General features: G+C 44.9%; 1 protein-coding gene across 8 annotated transcripts in view; it reads right to left on the bottom strand.

The window, feature by feature from the left end:
• PLXNA1 (plexin A1) overlaps positions 1-13,994 on the bottom strand; it is a 400,969-nt gene that overhangs the window by 157,782 nt on the left and 229,193 nt on the right. For all 8 annotated transcript variants that reach the window (XM_066617858.1, XM_066617857.1, XM_066617855.1 and 5 more), the window contains exon 5: positions 4,209-4,309. In XM_066617858.1, the coding sequence (XP_066473955.1) occupies positions 4,209-4,309 (101 nt within the window). The remainder of the gene's footprint in view (positions 1-4,208; positions 4,310-13,994) is intronic.

Here is a 13,994-nt window from a genome sequence, read left to right as displayed (position 1 = left end):
CAGACCCTCCTGCAGCTGGCACATCAGCAAGTGCTGGACCACCAGAGGGAGGAGAATGGACTACCTACAGCTACAGCTGACATTTCAGTAGTCCATGGGGGAGCACTCACTTAGAGAGACACTGGAAGTGATAGAAGGTGATAATCTTTTTTAACTTTTCCTGAGACTTTGCTCAGGATTTTGCCCACTTCTCAGGGTCTCACGGACCACAGGTTGGGAACCATTTCCTTAAAGGAAAAACCCAGCAGGAGAGAGAGGGAAGGAAGGCTAAGGAGAAGAGACAGAAAGGCAGAAGAAAAATATGGGAAGGAAGCAAAGCAGAAAGGAGGAGGAGGAAGAAGAACAAAGGAAGCAAGAGAAGGATTGGAGGAACTAGAAAAGAAGCAAAGAATAGGAAGAGCAAAATAGGAAAGTAAAGTGCAAGATCTAATTGAAAAAGGAGAAAGAGTAAGAAGAAAGTGACAGGAAAGGGAAAAGACTAGAAAGATTTAGAGTGGCAGAAAAAGGGCAGGAAAGAAAACAGGGGCAAGAGTAGGATGAGAGACAAGGAAGAAAAGAAGGGAAAGGCCAATAGCCAAACCCAAGGACTGGATATCTCACTTGCAGGTCAGTGCTAGAGGAGTAGTGGGGAGAGGACTGTCAGCAAGAACATCTTCCCAGTCGACAGAGTGCCAGCAGCTTATCCTGGATACCCACACCAGGGGAGATAGTACACTAGCAAGTGGCAAGAGCACTTTGGTATCCCCAGTGGTCATTTCTAGAACTAAACCCCAGGATAAGGGTAGTCAACTAACAATGGGGTGAAGAAGCAAATGCCAGCCGAGAACAAAGGCAAAATAAACCGGCAGGGAAACACAGATAAGCTCCCTTGCTCTTTTTTAACTTTTTGATAAAAATAAATGTTGAGATGCCCAGCTGCTTTGCCTCTGCCATTTGTCCATAATGCCCATGGTCTTCCAGAACCCCTTGGATACCGAGCTGCCTCCTTGGGAGGCGAAAGGGGAGATGAAAGTATTCATGGCAAAATAAATGCTCATGACACACTTCACACATGATAGCATATGTGGATTTTCCTATATGTCACACCTATACCTCCTGTCTCATCATATCATCATTATATAGATCCTTTTACTGCTTCATCATATATACCAGCAGTTTCCAAAGTCCTACTCAGACTTTGCAACTGCAGTAAGTTTTTGCAGGGTGGTGACAACAATGTGACCCCCAGGATCTTGCCACTATCCCTAGGATCACACCACTGCCAGGGAAAGAAGAGGGGTTTGTACTCACCAAAGTGAGTGCCAGCCTCAGGGCAGGGGTACGGGGAGCCCTGTGGAAGCCTCTGCAGGGCTCCCCAAGTCTCTGATGTACTGAAAATAGCTATCAAGGACCATTTTCGGGGCCAGTGCTTCCCTGGTTGGTGGGTCGCGACCCACCAGTTTAGGAACCACTGATATACACAATAATTGTAATCTTTACAATAATACAGGTGGGGCCTCTTCATTTGTGGGTTAAAAACCTGCGGATTTGATTCAGTGCAGTTCTGGACTCACACTAGGCCCTCACCTGACCTCCCAAACCAGAAGCACTTTCTGTTCATGTTCATGGTCATGGTCATGTTCTGTTCATGTTCAGAAGTACTTTCTGTTCATGAAAGTTCAGGAGGCTTTCTCAGAACACCTCCTGGTGCAACTAGAAGGTGATTTTGATCATTTCCAGAAGTCCTATTGGACCCCACTGACAGATCCAATTATCTGCAGGTTTCGATACCTGCAGGGAGTCTAGAAAATCACTTTTCTGAGAGTAAGGCCACTGAATACGATAAGAACATAAGAACAGCCCCACTGGATCAGGCCATAGGCCCATCTAGTCCAGCTTCCTGTATCTCACAGAGGCCCACCAAATGCCCCAGGGAGCACACCAGATAACAAGAGACCTCATGCTAGTGCCCTCCCTTGCATCTGGCATTCTGACATAGCCCATTTCTAAAATCAGGAGGTTGCACATACACATCATGGCTTGTAACCCGTAATGCATTTTTCCTCCAGAAACTTGTCCAACCCCCTTTTAAAGGCGTCCAGGCCAGACACCGTCACCACATCCTGTGGCAAGGAGTTCCACAGACCAACCACACACTGAGTAAAGAAATATTTTCTTTTGTCTGTTCTAACTCTCCCAACACTCAATTTTAGTGGATGTCCCCTGGTTCTGGTGTTATGTGAGAGTGTAAAGAGCATCTCTCTATCCACTCTCTCCATCCCCTGCATAATTTTGTATGTCTCAATCATGTCCACTCCGAGGCGCCTCTTTTCTAGGCTGAAGAGGCCCATAGCCTTTCCTCAAAAGGAAGGTGCCCCAGCTCAGTAATCATCTTAGTCGCTCTCTTTTGCACCTTTTCCATTTCCACGATGTCTTTTTTGAGATGCGGTGACCAGAACTGGACACAATACTCCAGGTGTGGCCTTACCATCGATTTGTACAATGGCATTATAATATTAGCCGTTTTATTCTCAATACCTTTTCTAATTATCCCAAGCATAGAATTGGTCTTCTTTACTGCCGCCGCACATTGAATCGACACTTTCATCGACCTGTCCACCACCACCCCAAGATCTCTCTCCTGATCTGTCACTGACAGCTCAGAACCCATCAGCCTATACGTAAAGTTTTGATTTTTTTGCCCCAATGTGCATGACCTTACACTTACTGACATTGAAGCGCATCTGCCATTTTGCTGCCCATTCTGCCAGTCTGGAGAGATGCTTCCAGAGCTCCTCACGATGGCACTTACTTTCAAGTAACATGCATAGTCTTGTGCTGAAAAAGCCACCTAGTGAGTTCCTAGGAGAGCTTAGTGAGCTTCCTAGCAGAAGCAAGATCTGAACTTACGGAAGTTCAGATCTTCCAAGATCTGAAGACCATAAGAAGAGCCCAGATGAATAACCCCAAATACCTATCTAACTCAGGATACTTCCTCCTGCAGTGACTAACTAGATAACTCCATGAAGCCAACAAGTAAGGCTCGAAGGCTAGTTTTCACCAACCATTGGCCTCTAGAAGCTAGCAGTCAGTGGTATAATGCCTTTGAACACTGGAGCTTCCATATACCCATCATGGCTTACATACTTCACATGAGCTCACATCCTGTCAGACTTACAGCGCAATCCTAATGTGCTGGAAGAGGCAGGCCAAGACGCCTGCACTGTATCCAGCATAAGATAGGGGCCCAAAGTGGCTCAGACGGAGGTAAAGGAAAACTCTTCCCTTTACCCCCAGGTAAGCTACCACAGCCCCAATGGGCCTCCTCACTGCACCCCTGGAGGTGGCATAAATCCAAGGAGAGCAGAGGGGATTATAGCCATTCCGTGCTGCTCCGGGAATGGAATTGGGATCCAGCTTAACAGCTGGGTCCCAGCCCCGCCTCCTACTCCCTACCTGCCGCAGGACCACCCTCCCCTCACCCCAGAACACCTCACTCCTGCCTCCTCCCTGCCCTCCCCAGACCCTTGCATTGGCCGAGTCTGGCCGACGCAACCCTCCCTGCTTGAGTTGGCGCTGAGGCTTGATTCAGTCTCCATGGGCTGGCGCACATCCCTGCGCCGACCCAGCTGAGGTACAAGAGGTTCTTGAGGCACAGATGTGCTTTACAACATGTTTGTGACCCTCCTGGGCTAGTGCAAGAGATTTGTGTCAGCCCAAGGCACACTCAGGATTGTGCACTTATTCTCACATTGGTCCACACCCAACGGCAAGCATGCCTTCTTCCATGCTGCTTGCTGTGTCTGATTTCTCCTCTCCCTTATTGATGGGTAAAACTATACCTCTCTCTTCCTGTCCTTTAACTAAAGTTTTCCTGAACTAATCTAGCCATATACTACTTATCCCTAGACTGCCATCCATGGTTTCCCTCCCTCATCTCCACTAGTCACTTTAACTCACCACTCTTCCTGTCCCTAACATCCATTTCATGCAGAATGCATGCCTCCTGGGCAGGAACTGTACCACTTTTGTGTTCTGTACAATATACGTACTATTATTTACACTAACTGAATACTCAAAATAGTCCTACTAAGAGGTAGTAGCTAAGCTGCTAAGACAGCTTCTAAAGCATTCAGACTGTAAGAAAGAAGGTTCCCTAAAGAGGCAGTCTTGTAAGTGTACAAAGAGGCCATGGGGTGCAAGACAAGAATTCTACATACAGTACTTACATGTTGTGTAGAACACACCAGCCACAGTGAGGGTCCCTGGAGCCCAGACACAGTGCACAGGTCGTATATTGCTCACAGCTCTCCACTGGCACTTGAGTCACCTGGCAGAAAAACAGAGACAGTCAGTAAAATTCCTTTATCTAGGTACTTCAAGCTGGTCAAATCCTTCCCCTTTCTCCTCAACCAAGAGAGAGCAGATGGGTTCTTCAATAGGGTTACAGCATGTTCATTAGAAGAAGAAAAAAGATTAACAAGAAACAAGAGCTGGTCAGCAGCAGGGATGGGAACATTTTTGCAGCTCTGACTCAAGTCACCTGAGTCGAGTTTCCATCTCTGGTCAGGAGTAAGAGTTTAGGTTGCAATCCAATATGCACTTTCCCAGGAGTAAGCCTTGCTGAACACAGTCAGACTTACTTCTGAGTAAACATGTATAGGATTGCACTGTACAAATGCTAAATATTATAAATCAATTGGAACCTGAACAGTCCTGGAATACAGCATAATTGCTTCTGTGTTTTCAAACAAAAAAAATTAATCTGCTTGAATGCCCCATTCAAATGTGGTTTCCTTCATATAGTGTTAGTGAAAACGGTTTAGCAACAATATTTTGCTGATGTAAATCTTGCAACAAAATTAACTGGAGGAAAGTCAGAATAGTCAGCTCTGGTTCTCACTCTCCAGGAGTCTGAGAAGCACTGGTAAGTTGACGGGAGTGGGGACTGGGATAGGGGAGGATGTCTCAATGGTGCTGCAGCGATTGCAGTGCTGCGGGCACCAAGGTGTATTTCAACATAGCTGGGGGAACTGTGCAGTCTTCCAGAGGGTCCAGGAGGTTCGCAGCCCCCTCCGCAAGCCTCCCCTTCACTGTAGTGAACTCCGATCTACAGCTGGAGCCCATTTCCAGTTTGCGGTTGGAGCTCCAGAGCGCAGAGTTTCCGAAACTGGAAGTGGGCTCCAACTGCAGACAGGAGCCCAGTGCAGCAGAGGAGAGGCTTACAGAGGGGGCTGTGAGCATCCTGGACACTCCGGGAGGCTGCACAGTCCTCTCAGGTATGTTAAAATGCGCCCAGGTGCCTGCAGCGCCATGGCACTATTCGGACACCCTTTTATGGTTCACTCCCCTTAAGGGGAAAGTGACCCATTTTGGTTCTAATAGTGGGTCACAACCCACCACTTTGAGAACCATTGCTCTACAGAACTGAGCATTCAGATATTGCTCAATTGAAATAGTTCGTGTTTAAGGCAATAATAATAACCACAACAAAGAATTGAGTTATAGAAATGGAGGCCCTTCTGAACAGGTGAGACGTGGGGATGAAAATGACAGCAAAGAGATGGGAACATTCACAGGACCCCTGGTGTTTCTGTGTGTATGGTAGAGGAAGACAGAGCAGCAGGAGGGATGCTTTGATAATGGATTAAAATAATTTCCCCAGATGCCATTCTATGCTATCATCACATTAAAAACCCAAACACCACCGGAAGGCATGAAAGGGTCAACAAATATAGGTCAAAACCCAAGGCTCTTTTCTAAGCCCAGTGCTAATGATCTGAGCAGCCTTGCTATTTCTTTGAGGTTGGTGATCAGAGCAGGCGAGGGAGGAGGGGCAGAGGCCTACTCCTGAGCTTTCAACTGCCTTCCCCAGAGGCAACCCTGTGCCTAGAAAATTAAGCACTGGGGCTATTAGTCCAGGCTCTACTGTGGAGCAGCCCCTTTGAACAGCTGCTGAGAAGCAAATGCTTCTATGGCAGTGTTGGAAGAGGAGGAGGGGAAAAAATGGGTGGAAGCAGTTAGTGTCTGTGTGAGACATGCACAGGGACACTCAACTGGACACAAAGACACTGCAGAAGGTACAAAGCAGAGGATTAACGGCTGCTCTATGAAAACCTACATCACAACAATGGTGTGAGGTTGTTTTAAACTGAAAGACAGTAACTGAGCTGAGGTCACCCAGTGAACATCAGGGTAGAGCAGAAACTGAACTCAAATTTCCCAACATACTACTTATTACACTAAACTGGCTCTTAAAATTGAGAACCTCAGCAAAATGCCCACGTTTCACAGGAAGGGCTCTACAGCTCTCTGTTATGGATAAAGGGGCCTATCAGGATGGGAGCATTCAAGTAGTATATCATTGCTTAGTTACTGTTGTATCATTGTCCTCACATTACTTTGTGAAGATAGTCACTTCACAAGCAAATATTTAGTTTCAAGATTAAGCATTACACTAAATCCAGATTGCTCTTTACATGTCTAAATCAAATTCCCAACTGGCCTATATCTGTTTGGAATGCTCTGTGAGCTCCAGTGCTTAAAAGTGTACTGTTATCCCTGCATAACCTTCTTTTCGGTAACCAACGCCCCTCCACTGGCAGCCGAAGAGATATGCTTGCCCATGCATTTCAAATGATTCCTTTGGGAAACTGGCAATTTCCACAATCTCTACTTGGCCAAATACTCATGTCATGCCAGTTCAAAAGTTCCTTGATCAAACCTCATCAAAGTCTTCCTGCCAAAGGTCCCTGCTAACCAAAATGCCATTAAAAGTACTATTCTAGTAAATACTCTCCCTTATGTGCTCCCTCTCTCTCACCCACCCACAGAGAGAGAGAGAGAGAGAGAGAGAGGCATACTTACAGGCATAATGCACAGAGGACAAGCATATAAATTCTGTGTCTCCTTCTGCATAACTGTGTACTTGTTTCTTAACAAGTTCTTACTTTCTGAGGTAAGAGTTCAGTCTTCCTGTCTCCTTTTCTTCTTTTTTTTTAAATTGCATGTCAAAATTAATCATGAGCTATGAAAACCTCTAGCCACCCAATGCAGACTGGAAAAAATGTGCCTCTGCATGTGAGACAGACATGCACATGCACACACAAGTCAGAATCCCTCTACTGTACAGACCTTTGAACTCTATTCACAGCACAGACTGTCCACAACTCTTATTTGATGCTGAACATCCCAGTTTTAATAGACAGTAAGAATGGGAAATGAAATTTGGCTCCTGGACAATTAGGCACTTAAGAACGTTATCTAGTTTTAAATATTAAATATCCTGGAATCATCTTTCACATATGAAGTACAGGAGAAAAGCGCATGGACAAAAGCAAAATGAAGCATATCCCAAGAACAGAAATCCCAGAACATAATCTCCCACATGGGTTGACACAATTACAAAAATTAGTCCTTTTTCAGGCTTGAAGAGCTCATACAAGCATAAACAGAAAGAACAGCAATTTCAGGGTTACAACCAGGGTGTTGGAGTCCATTCATACCCTTTATTTACAATGATCCAGGGTGTACTTGAAACATCAGTAAATTCCTGTACTGCCCTCTAGCTCCAAGGCACTGCAACACAAACTACACTGGCATCCTAGATAGATGTTTCAATTTAAGAATTCTGTGATCAGAACAGCGGTCCAAAGGAACAAGGAAGATATATTTCCCATAGCCTAGGGCAAGAGACTGATGTGTGGTGTATGAACGGCTGATCAAAAATGGAACTTGGTTGGATACAATTTGTACCTGCACAGAATAGTTCCAGCCCCACAAACACACACACACACACACACACACACACACACACACACACACACTTCAGAGCCAGGCAGGAGCTTTGTGGCTCCTGGTGATCCACCATACAGGGCTGGTGAGTTGTAATGGTTATATGAGCCACATGTTGTACAGTCTTTGTTTTAACAAGTCTCCCAGGCTAAGAGGATGAACAATGGTGAGAGATTCTTTGGAATCAGAATTTGTATCTGGTGAGCCAAATGCGCTTCGTGCCTTTTTCAAGCACTCCAATTCCCAACAGTCTCATTAAAGAGGTAATTTATTACATACAAGCAAAAACTTCAGGAAATCCTGGATTATTTTCATAAAGAACTATGTGAAAAGAGAGTAACTATCAAGAAAACAAAAATGATCAAGCATAACTACCAGGAAGGGCTGTTGACGTGATAGAATGGAGGAAGAGGCTTGAGTAAAGGCACAGGTGCCAGGAGCTGTATTCATGTCCAAAAAAGTAACGGTAAGCTTCGCAATGTCTCTCAGAAATGATTTGCAGCTTCCCTTCCAGTGATTCCTTGATGTGTATGCACAATTCAGCCTTTTTGCTGTTGTCTTCACCTCCCCACTCCACTATTCTATGTGGCGCTTCAGTTACATTTGCTAACTCCTAGCATTTGCTTTTCCAAATGAACAGATAGGCATTCAAAACTGTAAATGGATGGTATCACTCCTGCGGGATCTAAAGTAGGTTTATGCAAGTTACGAAGTTTCTTCTATTTGGCCTATTAGAATTGTAATTCTAGTAAAGTAAACTAAGGCAGACCTCACTCCTGTATGGTAGGAGTGATGTTCAAAAGCTGATCTTCAGAGAACTGCAAGCATTCTTCCACTCACAAGGATCTCAGTTCCTACCTGCCAGACTCTTAAGATAATCAGGAAACAGCTGGACACAACAAAACTTAAGAGGATTCTTCTCTGGAGATTCTCCACTGTCCTGTCCTGTTCCAGATGCTAGTCATAACCCACACTTCTTCTTAATCTGACAGCAGGAGTCAGCCTTAAAGGGTTACAAGCTCTTTATTAATTGCTCATCCAGATTTGATTAAAATCCCCTCATTCCTTAGGCCCTTTGAGCTCTGTTACAACTGCTCATTTAATTACTTTCCACCAACATCTTGATAATAGTAGGCTGTGGATGAGAGCTCTTTGGTTTCACAAAGGGAAAGAAAAGGGAAAGAAAAGGACCAGTAGAAGGCAAAAAGGTTCTTGAGTCAATGTCGTCACAGACACTTAAAACAGTCTTGAAATAGAGTATCTCCTTTTGTTTTGTCCAAGGAGACCTGGATTGTAGCAGTGAAATGGATCCACCACCACACTTGACATTAATTAGTTCCATTGTCTAATTAGGCTTATCACTTTGTACTATTCATGGTACCTCTCACAGGACAAACATTGTCAAGGGGACAGATATGTGCATGCTCATGGAAGCAAAGCACTCAAATAGATTCAAGAAAGGATAAAGAAACAGAATCACCTCAAGTTGCTACCCAAAACATTCTTTCCAAATGGTGGTTGATGTTTCCTGATATCTCATTTTGCTAATGCAGCAGCCTCAAGTCTCACTATCTTATATGCTGCACATCTTCCTTCAAATGTAGCATGCACAGGAGACATAAGAAAATAAGAAGAGCCCCACTGGATCAGGCCAAAGGCCCATCGAATCCAGCTTCCTGTATCTCACAGTGGCCCACCAAATGCCTCAGAGAGCACACAAGACAATAAGACACAACCTGTGTCCTGGTGCCCTCCCCTGCATCTGGCATTCTGAGGTAGCCTACTCTGGATGGCATTTACCCAGAGCTGAAAAATATTTCAAAATTCTAAGAAATCAGCCCTGCACAGACCTCTTTTAAATTTCTAGGTCAGCACCAGACTTTAGATTCCTAAGAAATCTGGTGCCTGGGATTTTACCAGCCCTGTGTGACCATTTACTTATCAAAGGGAGTATAGGGTCTCTGGGGATCTGCTGCTTCCATTACTAGCAGGTGTGCCACTTCATCTAGCCCCCTGATCATTCTGAACAAAGAAACTGGTTTTACAGAGCTATTTAGCAGCCAAGCAAGCAAGTCTGAGAGGGTTAGACAGGCATGCATTCCAAGGGGAGTAGGAATTTCAGTAAATGTTGCTAATCATTGATGAATGGAGAAGGGAAGAAATATTATACATTACACAAATATTGGATTTGACAGTCTTGGAGCTTAAAAGGAAGAAGGAATGTGATGCAAACATAGATTGTTTCAAAGAGAGCACATTCTGAATTGTTCTCCTATATTTCTCTTATCCGACGGGTGACCATGTCTGCAGTAACTATTTCCCTGTCTGAGAGAGTTCTACACTTATTTCAAATATCTTCCAGATAAGGAGCCTGAAGGTCCAATTCTATCCTTGAGATACACTGGTGTATCTCTACATATGCCGGTGCAACAACAGTTCCGCTGGTGTAAAGTCCACTCACCAATGGACACACCACAGAACACCAACAACATCATCCAGATGCCAGTGCAACTAAACCAGTAGAGAGATAAAAATGGGGAGACATGGGCATGACATGGAAGGCACGTGGGAGGGACAAGGAAGAAGCTACATAACCAGATCCTATCCCCCCTTCAGACAATGGTCACAAATTTTCAAATGACAGAAAAATGCTACACCAGTGACAAGGCTGGCGTAAGTAGGAGGAATCCCATAACGAACAATGGGGAAGGGGAAACCAGGAGAAAATTGCAATTCCGGTCACCCCCTGCTCTCCCGACTCCCCAACCATAGAGCATATGATACAAGTCGTGCCTCGTTATCCACTGGGTTCCATTCTGGAACCCTGAGTGGATACCAAATCAGTTTTAAAGTGGAAAAACAGCTTTAAAGATTCACTTCCAGGTTTCCTGCTCCTCCATTGTCGCCCCAGTATATATTGGTGTAGATCAGTGATTTTCAACCTTTTACAACTCACGGCACACTGACAAGGCACTAAAATGGTCAAGGCACACCATCAGGTTTTTGACAATTGACAAGGCACACCATGTCACCAGTGGGAAGCTCACATCCCCTCTTGGCCCTACTAATAAATGACCTTCCCCCAAATTCCTGTGGCACACCAGTGGACCACTTGCGATACACCAGTGTGCCACGCGCAGTGGTTGAAGATGGCTGGTGTAGACACTATCCCGCATTCAGTGACTAGATAGGGTGAATAATGGAATCTAATGGAATGAAATTATAATTATTTAACAGTGCGAAGGCTGGAAAGTTTTTCCCTTGCTACAAGACATTTAAAAGGGGACCCCGGCAGAGACATATTAACCTATGGCCGGGTCCCTCAGCTGGCACTGCGGTGAATCCTAAGTGACCAGGGAGAACGGAGTGTGCCAGCAGACAACTCGTGGTCAAGGGTCCTGCTGGCGCTGCGGAGAGCCCTGGTCAACTGGAGAGGTTGCACTGCCTGCCCCCAACCTGAACGCACTGAACATGTTCAGCCCTGTGATGTCCACTCTGCCCGCCCCCTGGAAGCAGAGTTGGGTATCTGATCATGCAGGCACCACTTGGCCCTGGCTTGCCAACTGCCTCCGGCACTGTGGATCAGGCCGTTGCGGGTGCTTTGCATTGCCATGGCTTGGCTCCCTGCAGCTGTGGCAGACTGCTCACAGAAGAATGCCATGAGTGACAGGACCTGACTCAGGCCTTGGGCCCCAACACTGGGGTGCGTAAACTGATGGACCCCTTGTCCCCACGGGGTCCCTAGGCTTCAGCCTAGTCAGCCTAATGGATAACACATCCCTGGACCCCGGTATCAGTGGTGAGTCAAATCAGTGGATGCCAAATCAGTGGGTACAAAGGTTCCATCTGTATATACTACATGGCAGCCAATCACATCACACCAACCTGAGTATATTAGCCCCAGCCAAAGAAACCATAGTCCATATGATAAGACATGCAGCATGGGACTATATTTCTTTGTCCTCTGAAATGGAAACTTTGATGATGGGAACTAGGATGAAAAGGCACTTGGTGAATAAACCAAGCCATTGCACAAAGAACATTTTGTTCTTACAGCATATACGGCAAGATATTCTGTAAAACACATATCCTCTTAGAATTCTTATTGCAAGAATTTTGCCCTAGGAGAACTTTACAAATGAACAGCCGACTAGAACCTCTACGTCATCGGTCCAACGGGGGAAGAAAGAACACACAGGTAAGCAAATGAAGGAAGGGAACTCTATGCTGCTACACATTGATGCTGCATCTCTATCTCATGTCTCTGTCCCCAACCTTAGGGCGTCTCAGGATTATCAAAGGTGTCTCTGCTAACAATTGCCTCACCATGTTTCCTTTTACAACAGCTAAGAGTTGAGAGTGTCTGGTCCCTTTTAGTGAATGCCAGGGGCTCCAACCACTGCTACTGCTGGTCAAACACTCATTGGAAACCCTTTGCATCATTGCCACAGAAGGCTGAACGCTGGTCCTCTGCAGAGCTCTCACTGAAGCCTCCCTCTGTGTATCTATTCACCCTTAGACACTGACTTACCAGACAAGATCAAAGATATGCATAGTCCTTACATCATCTCCCTCCATTGTTGTTGCATTTTACATAACCAATTGACTTTAGTGCCCATGGGAAATATGCTCTGATTGGCTCAAAATCACATGGACCAGGTGAGGCCAACCATCTCAAATTACTATATAATATTTTACATTAGAGGCAAGCTGTATGCTTGAATGCCTTTATCTTGCTGTCTTAAAAAAAATTCAAGGAACTGGAGGCAAACACTGTTTTCCTCCATTTAATTTTAAATAACCAGTGTTATTTAAAACTGTGGGTCAGGACCAATTAGGTGAGTTGCCAGCCAATCTCAGGTGGATCTATCGATCAATAGATAGATATAGCTATAGCTTCAATGAGGCTTACATTTGTCCCCTTCCCCTGGGTTAAAGACGCAGGCTGCACAATGGGTTTCCTCCAGTCTGTGCCAGCTATTTTGCTGGTGCAGACTGGAGGAGCTCCATGTCAGGCTTTTCAGGTATTAGAGTTATTCCTGACATGGAACAACTGGTACTGGCCCAGTGCCGGCAGCCCCTATTCGGAGTAAATGTGCTTTATGGCATGTTTACAACACCCAGTGCCAGCAATACACTTGTACCACCAGCACTAAAGGACTAAAGGACCAGTGCCACAAATCCCAACAAAGACAAATCCCTACAAGCTTCTATAAGCCATAGGAGGGAAGCTTCCACTGACAACAAGAATTCTGGATAGAAGTATTTGTTTCTGGTGGGTAAGTTAGGAATACAGTCTAAGTCTTATTGAACACAATGGGCTTATATCTGAGTAAAATAAATAACACTGTTTTCAAAGACCTCTAACTTGTATAGCTTCATAGCGGTTTTGTCAGAACTGCAGAACTAAAGCAAATAATTTCCTACTCCTGACACATCATGGTTCCTGAATGCCCCCAGTGGATGCTTTTTTTGTTTAATGACTGAAGGTCAAACTGCATGTTAAATGTAATGTGTAATTTGGTTCTCAGCTTCAGTGCTAGCTAGGGCTCCTCACTCATGACACCTGTTTATAACACTAGAGTAGAGCAGAAGTAGCTTCTTTAATTCCTGCATATAACGTAAGTAATCTATCAAATGACAGAGCTTTTTCAAAAGAAGCCTAATGAGTCTGTTTTAGAAGAGATGTGGCAAGTACCAATGATTCATTTGCTTCCTAATAATAAGTTTGTTTCCCTCAGGACAAACTCAAATAGGTATTATTCATTCCATGAACAGATACCTGAGAATTCAATCAGACGTGATTTAATACGGCTGAAAAATGTAGTCTTCTTAGGGCCAAAGTAGATATAATGGCATCAGACCTGTTTGCTCAAATCAAGCTCTTTCCCAGTGATGGGGCCCAAAGTTTAAAGTTTAAAGAGACATGAGAGTGTGTTTCTCTTTGAACCTTACCCAGTAAGGTTACCCAGTAAGTCAGTAACGACCCCCAGTACATTTTGCCTCAATGAAGTTTCAGTTAACAAACCTGAAGTTGGTTTGGTGAATGGCAATTGATGGAGACGTTACAGATACATAAGAATGGGTATCAGGAGGTCGAACTCTCCATGCCCCTTTTGCACACACACAAAAACCCACCCAGCCCCTCCCCCCATTTTATATGCATTTGGTGCAGACCTGGAATTAAAGAAACTGATCTGCTACTGTCACATCAATTATGA

This window comes from Tiliqua scincoides, chromosome 2, assembly GCF_035046505.1.
Source record: "Tiliqua scincoides isolate rTilSci1 chromosome 2, rTilSci1.hap2, whole genome shotgun sequence".
Lineage (NCBI taxonomy): Eukaryota > Metazoa > Chordata > Lepidosauria > Squamata > Scincidae > Tiliqua > Tiliqua scincoides.
This window is presented reverse-complemented; position numbering and strand designations above follow the sequence as displayed.